Source organism: Aythya marila, assembly GCF_965140915.1.
Source record: "Aythya marila genome assembly, chromosome: 3".
NCBI lineage: Eukaryota > Metazoa > Chordata > Aves > Anseriformes > Anatidae > Aythya > Aythya marila.
This window is the reverse complement of record NC_139044.1, coordinates 67,008,747-67,036,426: the sequence shown is the minus strand read 5'-3', so window position 1 is coordinate 67,036,426 and position 27,680 is coordinate 67,008,747. Positions and strand designations below refer to the sequence as shown.

At 34.8% G+C, this 27,680-nt stretch overlaps 1 protein-coding gene across 1 annotated transcript in view; it reads left to right on the top strand.

Annotated features, from left to right (window-relative positions):
* ASCC3 (activating signal cointegrator 1 complex subunit 3) overlaps nucleotides 1–27,680 on the top strand; it is a 281,915-nt gene that overhangs the window by 236,141 nt on the left and 18,094 nt on the right. The window contains exons 35-37 of the mRNA XM_082756805.1: nucleotides 5,110–5,221; nucleotides 5,501–5,635; nucleotides 23,317–23,541. Coding sequence (XP_082612931.1) covers nucleotides 5,110–5,221; nucleotides 5,501–5,635; nucleotides 23,317–23,541 — 472 coding nt within the window. The remainder of the gene's footprint in view (nucleotides 1–5,109; nucleotides 5,222–5,500; nucleotides 5,636–23,316; nucleotides 23,542–27,680) is intronic.

Here is a 27,680-nt window from a genome sequence, read left to right as displayed (position 1 = left end):
ATTCTGTCCTTCACAGTAACACTTACTCTGGCATGTATACATGTATATACTTCCCTTCATAACAAGAGCTTGTTCTTTATATAATTAGGGTCACAGTGATGTGAAAACTACACAAATGTAGTTCATGCTATACTTTTACCAAATTAATCATAGGAACAAAGTTCTACTGATTCTTTCAGACTAGGAAGCTGCATACTGCTGGGTATTTGAGCCACCTGCTATTGCCCAGTCTGCTGTGGTCTTCTGGTGCAACGCAAGGCTCAAGACCCTGCATCTCCCCATTCAGAAAGCTAATTCATGTAATTGTCTTCCTACTCTTGGATACTATTTTACTGGGCAAATTATCTGTTGGGATGTAATCTAGAAAAAAAATGCTCAATCAATATGTAAACAATTTTACATGTGCCTGTTACCTCTGGTTTCATCTTATAAATACATCTTAAAAGGTAAACTTTCCTGGAAATATTTTAATTAGAAGCACTGACATGGTAGCAAATAGCTTCCTGATACCAGAGTTAATCACGAGGAAATACTAAAAACTGATTAAAAATATCAGGGTATCTGTCAAAGTATTCCTCACACCTGGCATGACCAAATATATGAACGCAAGAAAATAATGTGTACAGGTGAAATACCGGTAGAGATTACTGGCTGTAGTATTTGTGCATGCTTTAGTGCGTTTTAGCCAGCCAGTCCCAGACTGCAGAGTCAGTCAGTGATGCCTTATCAACAGAAGTTAGTCGGTACGTTGTCACATGGCTCTGCCTTTGAAAGTCCATCAGTTGTGCCATACGCTCAGTATCATTTGCATGGTACCATTTTGAAGGTCACAGCCACCAAAGGCCACAAGCTTATGAAAGCAAACACAATTGATAACTGCAGTAAAAGATATTTATGAAGGTGGCTATCTGTGCTTGTGCCGTACTTGTTCATAACAAAATTCAGTGTTCAGGACAGCAAAATCTCAGAAAGCACACATTCTTGCAATCAAGTGAATGCTGTAGATTTTTTTTTCATGCATTTTCAAATGGCCTTCCAGTTAGCAAGTTTCTTCTTTTAATATTTTTGGCTGACTCTGCTACCGATTTTCATTATGTGTGTCACTATTACTACCGTATAATCTGAACATAAAAAACATGGTGCTGTAACAAATGACTTCACAGCATTGACAGTTATAGCAGGACCATTTCAAGGCTGATGAAAAATTTCCCAGAGAGATCTCAGGTCAGGTTTACATAAGCTAAACAGGAAATGATTGCTAACATTCACATTAAATCCTAAATGTTTTGTGTAACTTCATCTACATTTTATGTTCCTGCACGTCTCTCTGTCTTTCTCAGCTGATGAAATTCCACACTTCCTTAGATTAGAGAAATAAGTTTATGTTTCAGGGTTTGTTGTTCTTACTAAGCTTTACAAGGTTTGGGATTTAAAATACATTATTTTAAAGCCAATAAAAAGTTCCTTCAGTTTTTGATTGTTTAAATTTTACATACTTTGTAAATTTTTATGATACCTAGGGGTTTGTTATTGCTTTTTCCCAATGGACTATTAATGGAAGTTAGCCTGCCTAGCCCATGTGCTAGATGCTGTTAGGATAAAACTGCCTTTGACTTTCACACCTCTCAGGGGACGAGTAATTGTTGTGTTCAAACAGCCTGTAATTGTGATCCCGCTGGCTTTCTCAGTACGCTTCTGGCTATTAGAATCATTAAACAACTCAGCACCTGTTAACAGCATTGTAAATATTCAACCCTGCTTGTGTGCAGGTTGAGTCCAATATAGGAGAAGGCTTACAGAGACCAGCCTCATAAATTAGAGCTTCTGACAAGTCAATTATTGTGAAACTGGGCTTCACTGTGAAATAAATGAAATGGTGTGCTGATAAAAAGGTAGGCTGTCTGTTTATAGCAAAGGGAAAATAATGACTAGATGATTCAATGCAGTGAGCATGAAACTGCATTGTTTTTATTCTTTATCTGTAATTAAATAGTTAGGTAATAAAGCTTCATTGTAAAACTCACATACAATGTAGTTTTCTATATTTGGAGCATACCAACATGCAAAATTCAACTTGCTTTTATGCCTGCACAATCAAAATACTGCCTAATGTCATAATACCTCTGTTTTTGCTAATGATTTTAACATCATCTTTCTAGATGAATGGCTCCGCTTTTTATTAGGTCAAAATGTGCTGAGTGACTAGGAAGCTCCTGCAAGTGTGCTCAAAATTATATTTACCCTATTATAGATAGTAGTTAAAACACACTGGTACCGCTTCACTCAAGAACACAAATAATTTATTTCTTTGCATTGTTTTATTTGTACTAGGCAGCAAGATATTTACACCTTTGACAATAAATTACCAAAACCCAGCAAATTTTAAATTCATACAATTTTAAAAGGCATTTTAATTCATCATTTTTAATGCCTTTTATGATTAAGTCTTCAGAGTCTTCAGTGTGAAATACTCCAAATTAGAGTACAAAATAAAATATTTTTGAATTCTTAAACTACAACCTCAACAAAATAATGTCATTGTATTGCCCATACCTCTTCCTTTGTTTTATCAGCATTCGTCATCAGTATTGTGGTACTGCAAATAGAAGTGCTGAAATTATGTGGTAGAAGTCTGAGTATTGTGACAACAAAGTGCCTTAATTAGAGTCATTTCAGTAGTCTTACATTCAATTTAGAATACTAAATACTAAAAACACTAATGAATCATTAGTGGTTTAGATGTATAAAATAGAAAATCCTTTTACATCCATAAACAATTTATGTAGTTAATTTGCTTGGATTATTTTCAGAAGATAAACAAAATGATACAAAGTAATTTCTAAAAATAAACAGAATCTAATGTGTTTGGTGCTAAAATGTCAGGCAGATAAAAGCTACAGATAACCATTTTCTGTCATTACTACGTTACTTCAGTAAATTACATGACTTACCAAAATTAAGTTGCTGAAAATAGTGAGTACTTTTGCTGCAAGTAAGTTTTCTTTGCATAAGGCTGGCAACATGTGGCTGTCTGCTATATAAAACTTGTTAGTCAAGATAATTACTTCTTCACTTTGTTTTGTTTTGGACAACAGTTATAAGTATTTGAGATCATCTCAATGTGAGCCAATATAAAATACTATGAAGCTGAATACTCCACTTCCCAATAAATACTTTGTTTTTGTCTAATGTAGCTGTCTGTTTCCTCCTATCCAAACAGATTTTTAATCTTTTTTTTTTTTTTTTTTTTTTTTTTCCTCATGGTACCACTGTTCTACTCCAACTTTACTCAATTGCAAGTGAACATTCAGAGAACTGACCCCATAATTTACAATTAATTACAAGAGAAAAAATTGAAATGGCTGTTTGGCTACTTAGCATGCAGCTTTTTCAGTTATGTTACTGCCATTCAAAAGTTAGATAAAGAAAATAGCATTGCTTATCTCAGATATTGTTAATAGAACAGTCATGGAAGGGTTCTTGCAGTACTTACACAATTCCATCTTCTGAACTTTGCTAACAGCATCATTACAGTGAAGGAAATAGAGTTTAAATCAGAGAATGTGATTCATCTGCCCCAAATATATCACCAACAACTGAACTGATTGTCTAAAATCCCTTTCTTAGACAGTAATCATATTTCACCTCATCTTAAAACAGAAATCTAGAACACCTGAGATGAATAGTATTATCTAAATGCATATTTCTCTCCATTGGCAGTAAAGAGAGTTGAAAAAACTAACTCAGGTGTTGCTGTAGCTATGTAAAATCAAATGAAATGAATCTCAGCACAGCGTTATGCAGCCCGTTGTACACCTGCACAAAGTACATCTGACAGAACATAATCTTTTTTCCTTGCAGCATGTGGTATTGTTTCCAGTGGGGATGCGGAGTACACAGTTGAAACAGTAGGACATTTAGTAAAGCAGCCAGTATGAACAAAGGAGCATCTTTCATCATTGCAGCAGTCTCAGTAGTCTATTTGTGTATTTACAGAATTAAGTGAGCAGGGACAACCTTCTTTACTGTGTTTTTTTTATAATTCAATAAATCATGGTGGTTGTTTTTGTTTGTTTCTTTCTTTCTTTCAATTCTCCATTGAAATTTCATGATTTAGCTGTACTGCATAAATTCAGAATTTTGAAACTTTCTACCATGCTCAGTTTTTCTTTACTTTTCATTGAACTTAAATGTTACTTTCTGAATTTGTGCCTTTGTTGAATATAGTACTGAAGATCTTAAAACATTTTTATCTGTAGTTTTTCAGATTAAAGGTATCCCTGAAATTATGTTAGTTTGTGTAAGAATCTTATAGGTTAAGTTCTACAATCAAGGAGTGCAAGCTTCAGTCATTGTGTATTTTTTGTATGCTAGCATAACACAGTTTTTTGGTATAGTTTGTAAACATTTTTTCTTAATACTAAGAACCAATGTTACTACATATAGCTTACCCAAACACTTTCACCTAAAAAAGACCATGTGAAATAAACACATTTGCAAATGCCCTATTCCATACTTTCTAGTAATTTTAATTTTGAGAGTAAAATGAGACAGAATTGTAAGAACAGATACTAAGATTTGGATTTGTGTAAGGTTACTTTTTCAAGAGATGTCATATATGCCTAGTTTTTTTAATTATCACAGTTCCAGGATATAAGAACATTTGCTGTCCTTTGTGGTTTTTCTTCTTTTCCCTTGAAGTTAAAGTGCTATTATTTATGTTCGTATTTTTTATTAATTTTCATACTTAAGTAATCAGGACTGCATACCTAAGCAATCAGGAACATTCCAGCTAACAAAATGCAGCCAGTCCAGTTCTGTCTCTATCACCCTTTGTATTAATAGCCAGGTAAATTACAGTATTTCCATATACACATGCTAGTTAGTATTGTTTTGATTATTCACACAAACTATTTAAACTATATGAACTATGTTAGATTATATAAAGGAATAGTTCTGTGTTTAATTGTTTAATGTGGATATTTGTTGTTCCAAGTCTGTGTGTGTATATTATAGAAGCCTTGTAAGTTTTCCTACAAGATGTTATTGTTTAAAATTTTCAGTGTACCAAAAGCGTTCATGTAATACATCTGTTTTCAATTCTTCTAGTTACTATAACTTGGAAGATGTGAGCCATGACACTATGAATAAGTACCTCTCGAGCCTTGTTGAGAAATCCCTCTTTGATTTGGAATGTTCCTACTGTATTGAAATTGGGGAGGTAAGACCAATTTGTGCCTTACAAGGTTCAGTAAGATGCATGCTCCTAAAAGTTGAGAGCAATAGGATACATGCTTGATTTGAGGTGCTTGAGTTTGTCTTTGGAGCTGTTTGTAAGACATTGAAAACTGAGTTTAATCAGGTTGGCAGCTAAGTTATGTTGTTAAACTATTTTTTGCTCCTCTCTTTTATAATGTAGTCTTAAAATATTTTAGTTTTGTAGGAGCCATGCATATTGAACCATGTAAGAAACATGTATATTTGATTCCCCTTCTAACAGGATAATCGCAGCATTGAACCTCAGACATACGGCCGCATTGCTTCCTATTACTATTTGAAGCATCCAACTATTGGGATGTTCAAAGACCAGTTGAAACCTGAAAGTAATATAGAAGAATTGCTCTTAATTCTGACAGTAAGTGATGATATTTTCTTAATTTAAACATATGTAACTCATGACTCTTAAAGACATATGTATATGAAAAAAATTCCCAAAATATTTTTAAAAAGCCATTCTTCTGTAATTTCTTTTTTCTTTGTCATTGTATTGAGAAATACAACTGAATCATTTTTGATGTTTCAAGTGCTTCATTGAATCAGTATGTCAAAATTATTCTGTATGCCTGTTTTTCTTAAATCCCTTTGTAATCTTATGGGTTTATACAAATCTTATTATTTATTTTCTTTTTTTTTTAAAGTGATGTAGAATACTGAAATCCTGGAATAACTGCATGTCAACTTCACAGATCTATACCAGGGCCATCCCTTTGCACTGGGACAATCTGGAAGATACAGCAGCTTTAACAAGTTGGGGAACATAATAAGCAAGATCCGTTTCCTAAAATGCCTTCTTTTCCTTCTCCCAGGCACCCCATAATCCCTGAGGTCTTAACCTGCAACAAAGCCAGTTTATACAGTTCATCTAGTAACTGTCTAGTAGGGAAGTGCAATGGGTGCAAGGTAAAACTTTTTAGGGTACAAATCCAGAGATATGGTAAAAAATGCAGCATGATAGTATTATGTCATCATAAACAAATCAGGTTTAACATATTTTTAAGTATTTACACTTTTATATCTACAAAATTTTCTCCTTCAAAATAGTACAATTCCACTTCTATGTACGTATACATGTATTTCAAAGGAAGAAGTGTCAAAATACTATCCAGGAATACTTATTTCTGCCCACTTATGATTAAAGTCTATGCTGTATTATATACGTTATACAAGTGGCCCAAATTCTTTAATATCCAAATTTCCAAGTGTTGACCACAGGAGTCCCATTTATGTATGTTACTTGTATATTTATTGTTTTGACATGCTGCCAAAACTTCTCTGACAAGAAATTCAAGCAGAAAAATAAAAATAGTTATTCGATAGTTTGCATTTCTACAAAACCTGATCAGCATTTTATGACACAAGGAAATCCACTTCTCTAGTGCAAAGACTTTCTTCCTGACAAATTTAAATCATCTGCTGCAAACATTTAGAGTGTTACAGCTCAGAAATAAAGGCCACAGTAATCTTTTATAATGGAAAGTGGTAGACAACCTAAATAGAGGACTTACTGTCACTGACCCTGCAGTATTTGTTGTTCTGTTGTCAGCAAATATTGTAAATTCTAACAAATAAAATGCAGTGTATTCAGCTGAATTCAGAAAGGTAATCAAGAGGCCTATATATTTGGTATGTAATATAACTGACCTTAAAAAAAGAAATGCCTACAATGAACACAAGTTAAATAATGTAATTCAGTACTCAAGGTGAGAGAGCTATACTCCAGCTGCTGTCTCTTTTAAAATTTTTCTCCACTTAGAAACTTCAGAAAAAAAATAAAGCAAATTTGTAGAGGGAAGCTTGGGAATAGGATTAGCAGATATGGAGTGATGTTTCATGACATTACCTAAGAAAATGAATACCATGGGGAAAATTAATGATATAAGCAAATCCTAGTACTGTCCATCTTACGCCAGTGCTCCTCATCCATCTAAACAGCTTATATCCATAAATCACAAAGGAAAATGTCAAATACTTTTATTGTAGACAAAACCTAAGGTGTTGGGCAGTGACAGCAAAATTTAACATTCATTAATTTTTTCTACGTTCTTTTGCTGGACATATAATCTTATGAGTTGTCCATTTACAGTCTTAAGAGGAATGAGACTAAAAGTAAAATCAGTTGTGGGTCAAAATGTGCCAAACGTGTCAATCTGAAAGACGAAAAGCATGTATGAATTCTGGATGCCATTATAGCTGACATTTTTCCTTTCATACAGATGTTAATTTTCATAATTACTACTGGAATTACAATTCTTTCTTGTTAAAGGTGTAAATTGAAAGTTTTTTCAATCTAATGTAGTGTTGAAAAGAATTGCCATTTCAGCAGAGTTATTGCCAAGTTGTTTTTTTTTCCTCTAAACACTGTGAATTAATGAGTTTTATAATTACGGCAGTTGCTTCACACCTCTATTGTTAACCAATGACATTACATCTGCCTTGCTCCACTGGTGCCCTCCTCCTTCTCATTGAAGCATTTAGCAGTTTTGGCAATAGGGAATTACATGGCATGGGGTAAGTAGTCTAATTAGGTATAAGTGAAAATCCTGAGGGAACAGGATATTTAAAAAGTAATTTGAAGAATCTCTTAATGATGCTGGAACTGAAAGCTGTAGTTTTAGTGGAAAAGGCCTCTTATCCTTGCAAAACATGATGATAACTGTGGTTATTTTGATGATCACTCAGTTTTAAAGTTTGAATCTTGGACTGTGTATGTTATTTAAAAACAGCTGTCCAGAAACTTTTTTCAAACGCAGCATGTTTTTATAGATAGGACATATGGGTCTATTTTTTTTGTTGTTGGCATTGTTCATATCTTGTAAACTTTTAGGCATTTACCAGTTGGTCTGATGTATATAAGGAAGGCAGAAATGTACAAACATAACAAAGAAAATCCTAATGTTATAGGTTTGGAATGTGATATTTGCAAGTTTTTGCTGAATTGCTAATGTGCATATTGAAAAGGAGCAAAAGGTCGTTTAAAACAAAACCAAGAAAAAAGTAAGATAGCATTCAAGAATTCAGAAATTTGTGATCATATTATCAGCTTTAAATCTGACTATGATTAAGGTATTTTGAGTTTCAGGTTGATACTCTGCAATGCTAATGAGAGTGTTCAGAATTCTGGATCATTTAACTGAAATATGACTGAATCTTTGCAACTCATATGGAAAAGTAGTTTCAAGTTGTCCTCTTTGCAGTGCTGATGAGTGTCTCAAAAAAGTCACTTGATAGCAGAATTTATTCCATTTAGTACTCGACACAATTCATAATCTTCTCCAGTATCCATTCTTTTCTCTGTCTTTATTTTATCTTTTCATTTGGTCATCTGCCAGTGCTTGGCAAGATCGAATGATTATTTTTTTTCAGTATGGTTTGGGGGTTGATCTGTCCATAGTATGAGTAGGAACATGGCACATGGGAACAGCCCCACAGACATTTTAGAACTATGTAGTAATAATTGATACAAACAGGTGGGTTACAATTCCCACATGCTTTCCCTTCTTCTCTCAATAAATCTGGGTGTGAGGTGTTTAACCTGTTTTGGGCTTAGAGCTAGCAGTCAAAGTTCAGATACGATTACTTTTGTAACTGACTTGTGTTGGTAGGCCTGTAATTTTTCAGATAAAATCCTTGATGCTTTTCCATAGAGTTTTCTTTAAAACTTTCATAGCTGTGCTTCAGGCAGTAGTGATCTAAATAAGCTTAAACATTGCTGAGTTATCGTGCTTCCTGAATTAAGTATTGTTGAAGAGAAAGTGTTCGTGAATTATGAGTTTAGTCTGGATTTCCCTAGGGTACCTAAAGACTATCTCCTCTTATTCTGAAAATTTAGAGATTAAAACAAAGGTCTAGATGAAAAACAATGAGAGATACTTTGGAGTAATTTTTGTCATTTTCTGTACTAAAGCAGCAGTCATTACAAGTCTTTTTAAAATCAAATGTGGTTTTGCTCTATCTTGAGAAAATGAGGTCTGTCTTGGTAATAGATCAGACTATGATCAGATCTATGTTGGCTAGATCCACTAGCTTCATAAATTTGGTGATTTTCTACTACACTTATCTGATTATCTGACTAGTACTCCTATGTACTGAGCAAATACCATAGTGTTCATACCATGCAGAGAAGAGGATAGCATCCTTCAGAGCTTATTTTGTCTGCATGTTGCTCCTTTTTTCTATTTTTGCATTCTACCTGCAAAAAAGAACTGGCTTGTATTCTTGTGCCTACTGTTACATCTTTCATGTAACTGGCTGATGATCTTCTGGTTGCTTAGGGATGGAAAAGCATGGTATTTGTGTTTTAGTGTATCATAAGTCTTTTCCATGTTATAAACATAAGCTTCATAGTCAGGTATCCACATACCTCTTTCCTATATTTTTATTTGATGTTTGACATGGTTTTGTTACAGTGGCTTCTGTTACTATTGTGAAACTCAGCAGAAAATTTGGGATTGCTGAAATAGCAGATTTGGAAGGTGGAAGAAAGAAGTTCATGAAATAGGCACTCCCTGTCCCAGATACATAAATAACAAAAGAGTAAAGTTATTAACACCTTATCTGTCTTTTGTTATCTGTTAAGTATTTGTACTGTGAGATTCTAACTCACCTAACCTATATCTTTATCTTCTGTTCATCAACATTGGAACATTGTTTTCTAATCAGGAAAATGTGCATATTTGTGAATGTTTACACTTGCAGTCTAAAATAATTTTACTTCTTCAACAGGATTCTGTCTTTAAGCTCTTGGTTCAGTGTCCCATGAAGGGGCCACAAAGGTTTTTGACTCAGTGATAAACCATGTTTTACAACAGGTTCCTAGTTAGTTGCCATGTGACAGTTACAGAAATACCGTCCAAGAGCAAATTAACATGAACTGCTTTGTGTAATACTTACTCTGCAAGCCACAGCAGAGACAGTGCTTTTGAGTTGTTTTTTTTTTTTAAGATACTATATAAAACTGTTTTTCTGTTCCATAAGGTTTTTTTGGAAAAACAATCAGATCAGTCTTCCTAATTCGGTCATTGTCTAGTTTACATATGTGTTTAATTTAGAAGAAAATAAAGGTGCCATTATGATTTTCTTCGAGGCATAAAAGAACAGTAAAGCTATATTCATTGTGTTATTCTTTTTAAATACAGCATTTCATTGTCAAGAATAGAAAGACTTCATCACAAACTTTATATCGAATGAAAGGCAATTTTGTTACATTCTGACTTTTAAAGAATTTACATATGTGATTTCACATATATTGTGCATTCTCAACAATAAGAACATAACCACTGTGGCTTGAGTACAACTAGGAATGAGCTTCACCCATTGCATGTGCTTTTAGTGAACCCTGATAATCAGAGAAAACAGTTATTTCTAGCCATTAAATCTTTTCTTCACAATAAAACCCTATCCAGGACTGTTCAGTTTCAAAAATTTCATCCCAAATATAGCCATCTACAGGATCATGCATGTAATTTTTATACAACTTACTTATATGCTCTGTATTTTAATATTTAAAAACACTTGTGCTCCTGTTCCCGCAAGGAACATCTAGAAGGTATCACAGTGTGTTAAATAAAATAGTTTCATAACGGTAAAACAAAATGCTGTAGTGATTTTTAATGCCATCTAAATTTCATTATCTATATCCACTGTATTCAAAACATTTCATACTTAGCAGAAAGGGTAAAAGTAATACTTAGGCATATTAAATTTGTCCCAGTAGATGGAGCAGTTTTGAATATAGTCATTGTAGTACTTGAATATGGTCATTTTTTTTACTAGAATGATACCACAATTTTTTATAATTCTCTTTTCAAATGATTGTTTGATTTTCAGTTTGAAAGCATCATATGCTGCCTGCCTTCACACAAAAGCACAATCAGTTGGTAAATCAGGATGAAAAAGCCCACCACTGACAGCTAACTGTACATGGCATAAGTCTTTCATTTTTATGTCATCAATAAGAAAGAATTATGTTCAACAACAGAAAATATAAAAAACAGAAAATATAAAACCTCCTTCCCTATCCCCAGCACACATGACTTTCTGATTAACAAATCTCCTTTCTTTCTCCTCTAACCTTCTTACTCAATTTCTGTCATTACTTGCCAGTTCAAAAAAACTGAATCAATACTCAGTCAAATTAAAACCTATTTTAAAGTTGAACTGAAAGATTTCTGACATACATGTCCCACCAAGTAGGCCACAAGACAAAAACTGTTACTTTAGAAATAATGTAGTATTTTTAATTTCTTATCATAGAATGCCTCAAAAAAAAAAAAAATCATCTAGTTCCAACCCCCCATGCCACCCACTAGATCAGGTTGGCAAAGACCCCATCCAAACTGGTCTTGAACACCTCCAAGGATGGGACATCCACAGCCTCTCTGGGCAACCTTACCATCCTCTCAGTGAAGAATTTCCTCCTAACCTATAATCTAAATCTCCTCTCTTTTCATGTAAAACCATTCCCCCTTGTCCTGTCCTAATCTGCCTGAGCAAAATGTACAGAATCCAAGGGAAAAACTTGTGAAAGAGTATATATAGCTACAGTAGTGGAAACCAGTAGGCTCAGCCTATATCCCTGTTTCAAACATTTGCTTTAGTAACTATTTTTGTCAGAAAAATAGGGAAATAAATTTCTTTATCAGGAGCTGTAGTTGCAAATATAGCAGTGAAACACTCCTATTTACTATGTTGATGTTCCTGGAAATTGTTGCGCTTATCTGCTAGGTAATGGTAGTAGTCCTCTGCAGGTCTCGTGCTCATAAGTGTTGCCATTGGTTGCCACCTGTGGCAAATCAATTCTTGTCATTGGTGTATATATGCTACTGTGCAAGTTCAGGTGATAGCAAGCTTGGTTTAGCTAGCTGCTTAAAACTGCAGGCAATTCAACTGTGCATCTTTATTTTATTTATTTATTTTTTTTAAGCACGGGAGTCTTCTACTGAGTATAGGAGTCCATTACTTATGGTTAGAATTGTAGCCATCATCATTGTGCGAGATTTCAACCTATGCATAGTTGTGTACATGCAGCCAATATGTTGCAAAATATTCATATAAGTAGCTGAAAACTGACATTTTTTGAGCAGTCATGTCATATGGCTCCATTTTCAAATATGCAGTGTTTGTAGAAGAAATGTCTTTGTGTTTTTTGCAACAAAACTAAAAATCTAAAGCTCTTCATTGAGGTAAAGCTGAACATCTTTAAAATAGGCGATGATGCTTTGGTAAATGACAAAGTTCTCATGTCTCAGCTACTCCAAAACGCAGTCTGACAAGCTCAGTGTGCCTGTAGCCAGTCAGTACGAGTTCAGCCTGCTCTGTCCTTCCAGACAAATTTAGGTTCCAGCATGTAGTTCATTTTTCTTCACTGGTCTCTACTTACTGCCTTTGCTTTTGACAGAATTACACTGTTGTATTATAAATTAAAGAAGTTACAATTATATTGCTAATGCATTTGTTTTCACAGAATTCAATGCACTTAATGACACTAGCTCAGCCTTAGTGACTGTTGTTTAAAGGCTCACAAGTGTTTGTCGCTGTCAGCAAAGAAGTTACTGCACTGACTTGTAAAACTGTTAAGGAAGAGAATGTCAGTTTGTAGCTGGTTCTCTCATTGGAACTGAAATCTTTGGGATAAGGATTGGTTTGTCTGAAACAATTACATCATACAAGATTGGTATCCAGTATATATTATGCCTTGAACATAGTAGTTTGTTTTTTTTAAAAAAAAAAAAAAAAAAAAAAAAAAAAAAAACAAAACAAAACAAAACATAAGAGGATTACTGAGCAGTCCTTAATGAAGTATCTGACACTTGTATTTTCCTTATTTACATTTAGATTCTTTCTTTGTCTTTTTTTTTTTTTTTTTTTTTTTTTTTTTTTTTTCTGATACAGCCTGGCTATCTTCAGAAGGTTTAGTTTTGGTTTAAATCTTGCTGTTACACATTATTACATACGACCTTTTAAGAAATCAGTCTTGTATTATTTCAGTCACTTTATTTCACTGTTACTTGGGTAGCTTTTGCTGCCTACAATGCTAGAAGAAATTGCAGAGGTATTTTTGCTATTAAGATGTCAAAACTTTTGTTAGCATTTCAAAAAGTTAATATAGATATTTGTAAATTTGGTATTGCATAGTCAACTTGCTTTAGAGAACAAACAGCTGCAGATTTTCTTCACCTCTGCAGCTTTCCTTTCAAAAAATATGAATACTTTTGTGTGTGAGTAAAAATTATATTATAAACACATTGTTGTTTCCCAGTGTGGTGTACAGTTATTATCCTAACAGCAGTGAAGACTTTGAAAGTAAAGACTTTTTATGCACATTTCAAAGTAATTCTACCTGGGATGATGCTTAAATACAACTTTTCTTAAATTATTGTAGATTGTTATACCTCCCATATAAGAGCCAAATCACATGCCACCAATTTAATTGAATTGCCCACATACCAACTTCCTATTCCCTTTCCTTTCTGTATTCCAGTGGAAAAGCCTCACAAGCCAGCAGAGATTATTCAAATTACTAGTTTTCAGAAAAAGAAAATATCTAAAAGCTATTCCTCTCACCTTAGAGGGTGATAAAATGGCTAAAATCTATCTCACAACAGGTTTCTTAAATCTTTTTCTGTAAAGGTGAAGGCATTCTACCATGTTTATTTATACTCTTTAGTGTGTGTATGCATGTATACTTACAAAATATTTTATAAATACAACTGATGCATACAGTATTAAGAAATTTTATCTTAAACATATTAAATTATTGATTGCACAGTATTCTGTATGCTAATGAGATAAATTCAAACTTTTATCATTTCCTAAGGGCAGCAAGGAAATATAAACATCAGGTGTAGATAATAGATTATTTTTTTCTTCTGTATATGATTGTCTTAGTATTTACTATATGCAGTCATATAAGATGCTAATTTAAATACTTCTTCAGCTATAAGAATGCATGTTTGCTTTCTCTTGATTCACACTGAACAGATGGATGCTTGACTGCCTGCTAATCCACAGCTGGAATGGTTTCAGCAGTTTCCACGTTGCTGGGTTAGAGTGGCTTTTCTAGTGGACTGAGAGGGCAGCAAGAGAGGGATATCATTATTCATCAGTATCCCAGTGGGATCGCTGCCAGCAGAGATTAATTTTTTCTGTTATGCTTGTAAAACAAGCTCAGGTGGAGTCTCTAATCCTCAGGGCACGGGTGGCAGATCAAGGAAGATGCTACAAAGCTAGTTAATTTTCAGATTCTAGGGGAAACAGAAGCTCTGTTAGATGTATAAATACATGATTGCAAATTTAAGTAGCTCAAATCCAAATGGGATCTTCCCAGACATCTGGTACTGAAAATCTCTGTTTTCTTTGTCTTTTGAAAGAAGTTCTCGAAACTTTACACAAGAGGCAAAAGAGGTGCAACTCTCCTAATCATCAGTTGTCTTTCCATATACTTTTTGTAAATACAGCTTTGACAACGTAGTTTAGATGAATGTTTGCATTTACAGGTAGAAAAGATATGGTATAAGTCTATGTAAGAAAACTGAGTTTACGGTGTTCTCGTAAATCTGTGTGCAGTGAACATCATCAAGAAAATTTGTAACTGGCCATCCAAAATAAGTTACATCTGCCATGGTAATGCATGGTATGTCCCATTCGGGTAAAGGGATGTTCCGTTAATGTCATATGTGGTTAAAGGCCATTTTTAACATGTTACTCAGTTTGTCTAAACCCCTGTCATTCATTATTAGTAGAATGTTTTCAAGTTAAGTACAACAAAATAATGGCAGACTGTCTTAAATGTTTAATAGATTTCAAATATTTTTCCTTTTACTCATTTTCTTTGTTTACTCAGTGATTGCCCTTCTTCCAGACCATTGTAATTATCTTCTTCTACCTCTGCATTACCTTGTAGCTCATGAGTTCTTCAAAACATTGGGTTAGATTTTCAAGCAATGTTAATCTACATAGTTCTACTGAAACGAGTGGAGATGTGCCAGTTTTTACCAGCAGGGAACTACCCTTATTAAAATTTACTTGTAGCAGCTGTCTCTTCCTCTCACAGTTGTTGGTTGTTGGGTGGTATTTTTTTGTTTGTTTGTTTGTTTCTTAATATATTAAACTATTTTCATTTAAAAGTTTTGCTGCTCAGAGTGAGACCAGTAGCACTGACTTGCAAAAAAAAGACATTGTGCATGTAGGCACCTTCCAAGTTTCCCATATATTTCTGCCAGTTCACATTGTTTTTCTATTATTCTGGGCTTGAGCCTCTCTTGAACAGAGACCACTAGTCATTTCACCACATGATGACAGGTATTCATGCTTGTGAACTCTTTATTCCCTTTTGTCTCTGGTCACATAGTAGTCTAGATCCGGAATTTAATCCAGTAGAAAAATGCAGCAGTGTGTGTTTGTGGCTCCCCACTAGGGGAGCTGCCACAGGTCAGCGGATCTGAAATCCGGTTTTCAACACGCAGAGCTTTTACAGCTTGCCATCAACATATACTGTATGCACGGGCCCCATTTCACATTGAGAATTAATAGTACTTATTCCTGTCTCCATGTGGAGTTGCGTTAACTTAATGCAGAGGTCTGTTAACTTCTTCCCTGGATCTGGGCTCTGCACTGGAAGATCCCAATGAAGGATCAAAACTGAAGATGGAAAACGACTGAATGCTTTCCCAGGGAAAGTTGCATGCCAAGATTTGCTATTACAATTTTTATTGCTATCATCATCTCAATCAGCATTTGAGCCAACCGATTGAGCCAAACTCAGCTTCAAAATGTGGACAAACGTCCAAATGGAACTGAAATAGATTTCTCATGACAATCACACTTTTGAATGTATAGTCAGAGAGATTTTCCTATTTTTCTGTTAGCACGTTACTGAGTTCATGTACTGAAAAGCTTTTCTGTATTACTGCAGAAATTTCAATATGACCAAAACCAGTTGTTTTTAAATATTTACCATAATATGACTTGAGATTACAAGGGAAGAAAATTGTGAGTCACTGTCCAATCTAGGTATTGAGATATAAAAAAAAAAAAAAAAAGTGGTGATTATAATGCATTGAGAATGTCCAGGTTCATAGCATTCTCATGAAAAGTAATAGGAAAAGTCAGGTATCTTGGAGAGCTGAAAATCTCAAATATACCATTTCCAGTGATAACATGTAATAATTCTCTCACGTCACTATAATTCACTTTATAAATGGAATTTGTACCATTCAATTTATATTTATTTGCTATGGTCAAAGTAGCTTATTCTAGGTGAATAATGTGTATGCCATATCACTTTCAGATGTTTGCTCTTATTTTTGTCTTCCTTTACTCTTCTTTTTGCATTTATTTTTTTCTTGAATTGTGCAAGCATAGCAGGCTTAGTGACTTAAAAACCTAAGTGAACTAAAGCCATCTTTATGAACGGTGCACAGGCTTAATACTATGAAAGTACATCCACATTTGGGGGAATAATGAACGTATTGTAAGAATGTTTTTTATTAGGATTTGCCAAAAAAGTAGCACTGAATTATGATTGTGATCATAAACTTATGAAATATGGATTGTGAGAGTTAAGGCTTCCTGAAAATCATGAATTCATTCCTTGTTTTAATATGTTATAGTAAAGTACACAATTTAAAAAGTAAATAATTCTGAAGCAAAATGTAAATGTTGGTAAACCAACTACAATGATTTTATTATCTATTACTTTTTACTATATTAATATTACTATTACTCTACTATCTATTTCATACAGTCCTCTCTCACACATGTATTAGCACTCTTGCATTTTCTTTTAGCAGCTCAACACTGAAGCAGAGCTCTGTTATTTAACTTCATACTTCAGAATTTCCCCAGGCTGCCAGGTCACTCCATGCTACTGGTAGCTAATATTGCTGACCTCTTATTGCTCTGTGCACAGTGGCAAAGGTCTTTCAAACTCCTGACCTCTGGTCATCAGGAATGTCATCAGTAGTTTGTAGTTTGGATGTTTTAAGTACGAGGTAAACTTGTGAAATCTAAACCCTTCAGGGTATTTTTAAGTGATCACTCAACTGTTTCATTGCCCTAGCTTGTGCTTTTTATGATCTCTGTAATTGTAAAATTTGTGGTGTTTGTCAGATGAAGCTATTTCAGAAAGCATTAAACAATTGTCTGTTTAAAGTGGGAAATCTGAGGATACAATTATATATGATTTCTTCAGTCAGTAATGTGAGAACTATAAGAATTGTAAGTACTTTTAACCTGTATGTTCTTATAAACTAAGTTTGTGGATCCCAATACTGAAATGTCCCCATTTTAAATCCCGAAACATAATTATAAATTATTATTATTTTAATATTAGATTTGTTTTTTTACATAACTGCATTTTGATGGGTTTTACAACTTTATCTCTTCAACTCCGCATGCTTAGCTGGAAATTTCCAGTGCCTTCCCTGGCAAGTCTTAAAACTAGAGACAGAGTCCAGAATATCCCAGTCTCAGTATTTTGCTGCTACATAGTTAATTAGGTTACCTTTACAATTTGAATACTATTTTCTTTTTTTTTTTCTTTTTTTTTTTTTTGACACACATCTCTTATCTGTAAGAATTTATTAACCACTAATGGAATAATAAGTAAAATAGTTAAAGGTTAGTAGTTGTTTCAAAAAGATACTGAGAAGCAATGAGAACCATGGATATAGTTCTCTATCTTATGTGTATCTTTTTTCCTCCTGTCTTTTTTCCAAAAGTATAGAGCAGAAGGTACTCCAACGAAGTGCTGGAGAAGTGGCAAGAGCATTTTGCTATTACCCAGGCTGGAGTTCAGGCAGGCACAGAGTCCCCAGTGGGAGGCACCAGTGCCAAAGAGAGAGCCCCTTCTCCACATCCAGGGCCAGCTGCTGCCCAGGGGTGGCCACCCTGACTCCTGCCTGCCCTGCAGCACAGGGGCTGGCACAGGGCTTTGCTGGCTGCCTTTCCTCCCCGCCAGCCGCTGACACTGGTGGGAAGGGGCACTGCAGAGTTGGCTCTGACGTGCCAGATGCTGTTCAATTGCACTGCCACATACACATGAAGCTGACAGGGAGAGATGTTACATGGTACATGAAAGCAAGTAACATGTTTAGAAGTGGCCTCTGTGATGAATTACGCTATCATGTAGTAAATATATTTTCTCTAATCTTGCCTGCCAATTTTTGTTTTCTTCTTTTGCATCATGTTTGCCATTGTTGAAGATCTCAACAAAAGTCAGCCTGCCTCATTTCTTAAAAGAGTAGGCCAGGCTGCCCTTCAAATCTGGCATATCACTTCTGCAAAGTTTGTCTTCAGAGTACTTCTTTGTGCAAGTATCTGCTGTCTAAAAGAGGCCTTCTAGTCTAAATATCACTGTGTAATGTAGCAGCTCTAAACTGGTAGATTTTTTTTTCCTGTTTGTCTATCATATGAACCTTGCAAATGTGCATAATGTTTATTCTTAAAGCCTATAACTAGTAATATATGTTTGTAACTGTCTTTAACTGGGATATTGTCCTAGGCCTTTTAAATACAAGAGTAAATTAACAAGCAAACAAACAAAAAATTGAACTTTGGAAGTTTGAATTATGTTCCATAAAACAGACACAAAGACACGTATGTTTGTGGGCAACCCTATAAACTCCTTAAAACTGGAGTTTATAGTGGGATCACTAACACAAATAACAGTTTTCAGAGCTGTAATTCTAGCAAGTACTTCTCCAATTCTGTTTGTCAATCTACTTCAGATTTGGGGTGAGCTGAAAAATAGTTTTTAAGGATGTGGTCAGTTTGTATTTTTTTTACTTGAAATAAATGATTGCAAGTTGGCCTACCTTTGAACTTCTGATAGCAGAGAACTAAAATTTAATGCATAAAGTGTTTTTAGTGTTAAGTACAGAACAGATATTAGAAAAAGATGACACACTTACTATATTAACTAAAAGTGGTCCTCATCTTTTCTCTTTTTTTTTTTTTTTTTATTGTTCTGGTTATTACTTCTAATAGTAATCAGGCACTGATTTTGAACACTTTCACTTAGTGACTGTTAATTTTGCTATCAAATTTTCTGAGAATATTTTTCAGTGGTCTTCTTGTCTCTTTGCACCAGAAACTTGAAAGAGAGCAAAACACATAGCAGGTTTTTAAAGTTCATAATATGGTGTGCTTGACTTCACTGTATCAATATAAAGAAAAGGAACATACAGACGGTCAATTCTAAGGTAGTTTCCAATACAGCATCGCTGAAGGAAAGACTACTAGTTCAGCCCTGGAATGTGAGAAACTATTTTTGGTTTGGTTTAGACCCTCATTGTTACAAATTAATCAGCTGCTCTTTAAAGTCTAGAACTCATTAACTTTATAAGTTTTACTGTTCCCATGACTGAACTGAACTTAAAATATTCAAGCTTAGTTGCTCACCTTGATCCCATTTCTGTCTATTCTCAACAAGTACCTTCTTCTATCTTACAGACAGGTGAAAAGAGGTAGTTACTTGCTGTATAAAATATTTCAGAAGGTTTACATGTGGTATATAAGTCTAGAGTTCAGCTTTTCCTATAAATCAGTAATTTCAGCCAACCTTATACATTTTTTGAGTAGAGAGAAAATCTGACGGTTTTAGCCCTGTGGGCACTGTGGAGCATAGTACTTAGCATACTGGATACCTTATTTGCATTTAAGTTCAGTCTGACTCCTCAAATACCTCATAGTTACTTGAATATATTCTGAGGATCAGGGTGTGATTTGATTGCATATCCTTGCAGACTCAGATCTGAAGCCAAGAGAGAGAAACATTTTTATAAATGAACATTGAAACAAGCCTCACCAGCTCACTAGCACATTAAGGTCTGGATCACTTGGGAAGTTGATTGGAAATAAACATTCTGCTTCAATTTTTTGGTAATTGTGTTGATAATCAGCTGAATATGGGACACTGAGCAATTCAGAACTGAATGTAGTTGTCATGGAAAGCTAAGGTATGATGACAGCTCAAACATTAGGAAGAGAAATTTGAGAATATACTCTTCAGTCTTCAAGAAGAAAGAATGAAAATATCAAATATTTCTGAAAACTGTAGCACCCCCAAAAAAATGCAGAACATTTATTTTAAAATTAGTTGTTTACTTTTAGAACAATTCAAATAAAAGGTGATGAAAAGGTGCATATTTGGATCACAGTGTTGCATGATCTAACCAGGAATCTAAGGATTCTGCGGCTGAGGTTATGCAGGAAGCAGAATTCAATTATCAGAATGGCCCCTTGGCCTTGTAAAATGAAACTATCAAGTTTATGCAGGTGCGTGTGACGTTTCTCACTGGCAAAGCAAGTCGCTGTTCCCCATATAGCCCTGCATCATATACAGGATGAAGGTTTGAGACAACTCTGACACCTTAAAAACGATGCAGTGGTCTCTAATGCCCAAAAGAAGACATTATTGGGAAGGTCCATCACAGACCCATAGAAAAGAGAGAGATGTGATGCAAGGGCCAAATGCTTGATTGCAGAACCCATAGCTAAAATTCCTGGTTATCTCCCGGTACTCCCCTACAAGTTATGCTTAACTGTGCAGGGGCTTGCAAACATGTTATTAGCACATGGGCTTCAGTAGTCCCGATTAATGGAAGAAAAAGGGAAAGTGAAAAATGCACAGCAGCTCTTTGTGGTTTAACTATAAAGTCTGTAGTAAGTTTCTTGACTTCAGAATGACGATTAATGATTGATACGTAATTTGATCTCTTTCCTCATCTGTGGAAGTAAGAACAGTATTCAGAGGCAGTGTACTAAAGTAATATTTATACTATATTGTGCAGAACAGTTGAGCCTACAGCCTTTGCAGAACAGATTGAGATTCATAATGAAAAGGAAAACTAAAATGAAAAAATATTGAGTGAACAGCAGGTCCCATTTGAGGTGATTACAAAGGATGTTTCTTTATTCTGTCTTTTCTTGTGCAACCTGAAAACAGTAGCAGGGGGTTACGAGCAGAGTTCATCACAGAGTTGTCAATCACTGTCATTTAACATTTTGCAATGGAAGATGTCTTTATTCAAGGACAGCTGGGCAAATCAGAGAAACAGATTTGCAGTTAGTAGTCTGTCCAGCCTACACTAAGCAAACAAGGACAGGGTAGACATACTGGCCTCTCACATAAAAATATAATGGACTCTGCTGACCTCAGTGCCCTCCATTCAGCTTCATTCTCAGTTGTATAAAAGCTTCACTACCCATTCTCAATTTCCTTTAATTACCTACATGATGCAGATAAGAAAATGAACCTCACTTACTTACAGTCAGTGATCACAAACAGGAAATTAAGTAGGCAAGTTGTTTAAAATAAGGGGAGTGTTTTGGAGGTAAATAAAACATGTGCTGGGAAAGAATTAGTGAAAACACATTTTGAGGAGTACCAATTGGTCTGCAGTGACTTGGCTGATCCTTCTTCTTTCTGCTACTTTAAACTGCAAAGCAAAACTAAGTAAAAAATCTCCTTGGTAAATATTCTTTAAAATATCTTTGAAGGAGAAGCAAGTTAAATAAAAAGAGTGAAGCAAACATGCAACCTTCTATAGGGCTTAAAAAGATTGTGACCTTAGGTTCAGAGAATAAATGACCACAGTTTTCACAAGAGATCTAGCAGAGACATCTCGGATTAAGCAGCAGTTGTCTTTCGACAGTCTTTACTTCTTCTATCTGCAGTTGAGATATGAAATAAATTAATGACATTCTGGTTTCCTTTCCAAATAGTAAATTGTCTAATATCTATCTTTCCTTTTCTATTTATATCACCTTTTAGGTGTAGTCTCTTTTTGCAGTTAAAGAAAATAGAAAATGTTTGTGCTGTCAGTTTTGTGGGGGGAGGAGGGTGAAAAACAGCAATGTAGCTTTTCTTTTTTTTAGAAACTGACAAAAAAAAACCTCTCTCTGTTAGGGCATTAATGAATGGATACAGTACTTTGCAATTCATTTAGGTAGTTCTATTAGGTGGTCTAAATTTGCAGTTTTTCTTTACCTCACTCTGCACTGGGTACTCAGTGAATATTTAGTTATTATGGAATTGCAGGAAGTTTGATTGGAGATTGAATCTTTAAGTTAAGAGGAATATAAAACCTTGAATACTTTAATTTAATGGTCTCTTTGCTAAACCCAGAGTTCAGAAGCCCGTCAGGCTACCCAAAATTTTGTGATGAAAGAAATATATTCTCTTAAATAACAAATGGAAAAGATATCACATATTATAAAACTCTTACTTTACTTGCAAATCTTATATTTTAAAAAGATCATTCTCATTCCAATCAAGAATATATATGCATACATGTACAAGAGGATTTTTCAGCCCCAAGGATGCTGCTGGTAATAACTACATAAATTACCTATTTGTGTGCACTTCCTTTACAGAACAATAAGAAAGTTCTTAGGCAGTTTTCATTTTTACATGAATGGTATTAGTCCATTTTGGAGCACAGAGGATAGTTTTCAGCACCTAGTACATTTTGCTGTTTGCTGTGATCACTGGCCATCTGTTGCTTGGACATTGACTCTCAAACTAATGAAAATGCATTTTAAAATTCTTTTAAAATAAAAATCAGAGCTTTTACAAACTCACTGTGGTTTTATTACAAAAAGAAAAGTAGAAACCCTGAAAAATGAAAATGTGAGTTCTTGACTTCTTTATAGCTAACTTTACTATGTTTTTGTGAGCCAGCTGGGGTAGGATATCTGTAGAAGGACATCTCAAACACTGAGTCCATCCAATGAGTGTATTTATTTCACTGCTTTTATTTTCTTCTTCTGTAGTGTTAAAGTCAATGTTGAAAAATTTTTAAAACCCCATAATTGAATTAATATTTTTTAATATTTCACTAGTTATTGTTTTCCCATAAACACGTGATTTTGACGAGAAGCTATCTAATTACTAAAATGCTGTTTTAGCAATTAAATCTAGATGTAGTAAATTAAACGCATATACTTTTAATGTCTCAGAAAATAAAAACATTTATTTTGAAGCTAATTACAATATTTAAGTATATTTTATACTTTTTTTTTTTTTTTTTTAAGAATGCTGAGGAGTACACAGATCTACCTGTGAGGCACAATGAAGATCAGATGAACAGCGAACTGGCAAAACATCTTCCAATTGAAGTCAATCCTCATTCATTTGACAGTTCACACACAAAAACACACCTCCTGCTGCAAGCCCACTTCAGTCATGCCATGTTGCCTTGTCCAGATTATGCAACTGATACAAAGACAGTGCTGGACCAAGCAATTAGAATATGTCAGGTATAGTAATTAATTTTAATATTTAAGTGCTGTTGTTTTAATATTCACTGTTAGCATGTTGCAGTAGTTTGAATACATAAAAATCTAAAGATTTCTTGCATTGTCTTGTGGAGAACTGGCGCCACACAGTGTGCTATCGCTATGTTTAGAGAGGAACTAGATGCTCATGAAGATGCGCACTTTACAAAACTGAAGGTAAACCAACTTAAGGTGCTGATTGGAGGCATCTGTTGCCACTGGGCTCTCCTCTTCTTTCATATGCAATGGCTTTCTCCCTCCAAATTGTGGAATGCTGTAAGTCATTCCTGCACAGATTTGTTCCCTGCAGATTTTTATGCTGACCCCCAAAGAACCTGTCTCCCATGGGTACATTTATTTTTATAGCACCCAAAAGCATTCTAGTCACAGCCAAGCATAAATAAAACATGTTTTGAAATGTAATTTGGGACAAGATACTGGGTTTTTCTCTGGCTTGTGAAAAGACATGTCTTCTATTTCCCAATTATCACAGAGTCAAAGATCATGTTTTTAAACACAGATTTTAAAGACAATCTGGAGGTTTGTGACTTTTACAGTTGTACAGAAATCTCAACCCACAGAAACTAAACTGACCATGGAGAGTGCTGGTAACAAGCAATCACATGCATAGCTGCATGCCTCAAAAGAATTTTAAAACAGCAATTCAAGTTTGCAATAGAGTGCTGCAATATCTGAAAAGTAGGAAGAAGGCCGAGCTCCATGTGATGCAGAGAACAGATTGAGCCTCTGTTTCTGCAAGAGAGAAGTAATAGTATTCTCTATAGCAGAGCTGGACAAGGACTCATTCACAGGTTCTTGAAGATCAGACAGCCTTCAACAAACTGTCCTTTTTGGTCTTCCTCAGTTCCATATCTATGAAAGAGGGATAGTAATTCTTTCCTCCTATGTTTTATGTTTGCTCAGATTTTAATATTCTCAGTGATCTATATGTCATCTACAAGAATGAGTCTCTGATCTTATTTGAAGGATGTTGGCAGTGTGGTAACTGCCATCATTGTGTCAAGCCTACCAGTTTTACAGAGTAGTCTCTGAGAGATAATTAATCAATGCTGTAGACAGAAAAAATACCACAGACAACTTGGTGTCCAGTGATTAGGGTGGGTCTCAACCTTATGCTAGCAAAAATTATGAGTTTATAATACTAATATTGAACCAAGCAAAATTAAAATTAAGAAAAAGAAAAGTAAGAAGCAAATCGACAGAATAAGACTTGATTGCTACAGTCTGAAATTTGTCAAACAGCAGTGCTTGAATGCAATTCTACTCCCAAGATTTCAAATCTGTAAAATCATGTTGCTGAAAGCTTGAATATATGAACAGTTATTATTCATAATATAAAATTATTAACAGAGAATGTCACTTAAGAAAAAAAAATCACATTTGTTTCATAGATACTATTTAATTAAAGTTAATTTAAATGTTTATGAAATTAGCATTTACGGAGCTAATTTTGGGGGGGAAAAAAGGTAAATTAAAGTTATTTTTTTATAATTATTTTGCTCAATATTTATCCTGCAGTACTAAGCAATGTATTTTTAATTGTCTTATGACATAATATGTATTTCAGAAACATAATCCCTCAGAAGAAAACCTAAAACATTTAACAATTCCTTTCAATAGAAGTAAAATGCAGAATATACAGTGCCTTGAGTGTCATCTTTAAAAAAAAAAAAAAAAAAAAAAAAAAAGGTTCCTGTTTTCAAAGAAAAAGAAAAACATGCAAGCACATTTGTATTTTGAAGTTGGCGCATGGTTTACATCTCTTGGGAGAATATTTGTTCCATCTTATTAGTCACGCTTTCCAAACGGAGGTTAAAGTTCCCAGAATCTAAGCAATAGACAGGGTTACACTTTCAATACTGGTTGTTACCTTTTTCCTTAGCACTGACCTGCTGATGAACTCTGGGTCAACAGAGGTGGAAAAAAAGATGTTAGTTGTGAGAAAAGGAACTGAACCATAGAGGGATCCATTGATAAACATATTCAGTGAGTGATGTTCTGTGTTTGTGTGTGAACACGCGCTTACATGCCCCCAAAAGTAAAATTCAGCAGTGAGACGGAGTTGTTTTTCAAGTTACATTGAAGTTTTGTTTATTTACATACAAAGTACTTTAGGTGATAAGGTTGTATAGCTAACCTTCTAGTTGTGACCCAAACATAAACTGTCATTTGTGCTGGCGGGTATGTGAGCAACATAGACTTTCCATATAAGCTCTGTGTTTCTCTTCCAAGAAACTAACACCTTTCAAAGAGCTTTTACAAGTGGTTTTATCTCAGCATGTACAGAGGGTCTCTATCTCAGGTCATCTGCAGAGCAGATTTGCCATCTCTAGCCACTGCAGGTAAGCAAGTCTCTTTCCACCACAGGCAAACAAACTTCTCCACTCTCCTGTGCTGTCTTCACCTACATCTTCCTTCTCTCCCATGGTGTTTTTCACATCCCACGCATTGCGTAGCTTCACTGGCATCCTCTGGCCCTCCTTCTTCACCAGTGACTTTAGGCTGAATGGTGTTAGTGGTCAGTCAGAAAACTTTGTGAGCAGCATCAACTAACTAAAAGTAGCTGATAGATTTCCTCAAATCTTCAGGAAAATGCATCAGCTAAAATTCTCAAAATACAATGAAGTCCTTTGGCCTGCAGTAGTTGTTCAGAACTTTCACTCTTTCTATGAGGAGATTTCATCCAGATTTAGAAATTATATTTACTATATTTGTACTATTTCATGTTCAACATAAGGATTGAGCTTCCATTCGAATTTAATTGCTAAACTGAACATGAACATTTATTAGTGAGTTGCTGGCAAAGCCTCCATATCATGTACATGCCCTACATGTATGTGCCCTACACGTACATATTCTGCGTAACTGTGAGACAAATGTCAGGATTATTACAACTATTACAATTCTAAATATGCATAAAGTACTGTCTTTTGTAATTTACCCCTCTCCTCCTCAGTATACACATGAAGCACTGAAACAAGATCACTGTAATGACACAAACAGAATTATTCATAGCCTAAAGAAATAAACTTCTTAAGTTACATACTTTTAAGATTTTATAGTGGCCTGTGTAGGAATCCCTTCCATCTTCCTTCTCCCTCTAGGGTACGACTCTTGAGCAGGGTTGGTTAAATATAAATATATATTGCAGTTCTTGACTCTTTTTTTGTTACAGTAAAATCCGTAAGAAACCAACAGAGTGATCAGCTGCTTTTGTGTAGTCAGTTCTGCTGCCCTTCTAAGAACATAATGTTCATGTTACTAAAATCTTTCTATGAATGCAACAAAACAGACGCTCTCACAGTTTTCTTTAATGTGCTGTGGTAAGATTCCACATCTTCTAATAGGAAATGCATGCAACCACTTTTAAATTACTTTTGCTGAGATTTCTGTTCTGTTTTTATGTTTGAATTCTGTTGATCTATACTCATGATGAAAGATAGAAGCCATAAGCTGTGATGTCACAACTAGGATCAAAAAGAGTATCTTGCCACATTTTGCCACAGCATTAACAGGATTTGAGGAGTCAGGAGGGTAACTCTAAAGAAGAATGTAATCGTTGCCATACAAAATGGAAGAAATGTATTCTGTTACTGTTTTTCCATAGTTAGAATTTGTTGTTTACCTTGCTGTAACAAACTCCATTTAAAGTTTAGTATCTACTTACCAAGGATGAAATTCACTTTCCCTTTTACTGGAGAAATATCAGGAATAGTGATATGTCACCTTCTGGAAGGTGAATGCTGAACTGTTCCCACACTCAATTTTGTAGTGAATGTCCAGCCACTGGGGCATCAACCAGATGGGAGGAATGTCCCTGCTCTACACTGAAAAGCTTGAATGAGAAAGTAACAAGTTTTTTTGTTTGTTTGTTTGTTTATCACTGACAGGCTGCCATAGATAAAGTATAGAAGGTTTCCGTGTCTCAAAAACTCTGTATTAATTCATATATGATCTTGGGGCAAGTCACAGAATTTTTATTTGCCTGTTACCTTTAATATAATTACAGCATCCTGCATATTCTCTTCAAGCCTCACAAACTATCTGCATTGTTTTTCACTCAGAAAAAACAAAAGTGTCAGTAGGATGGTGCTGAGCAC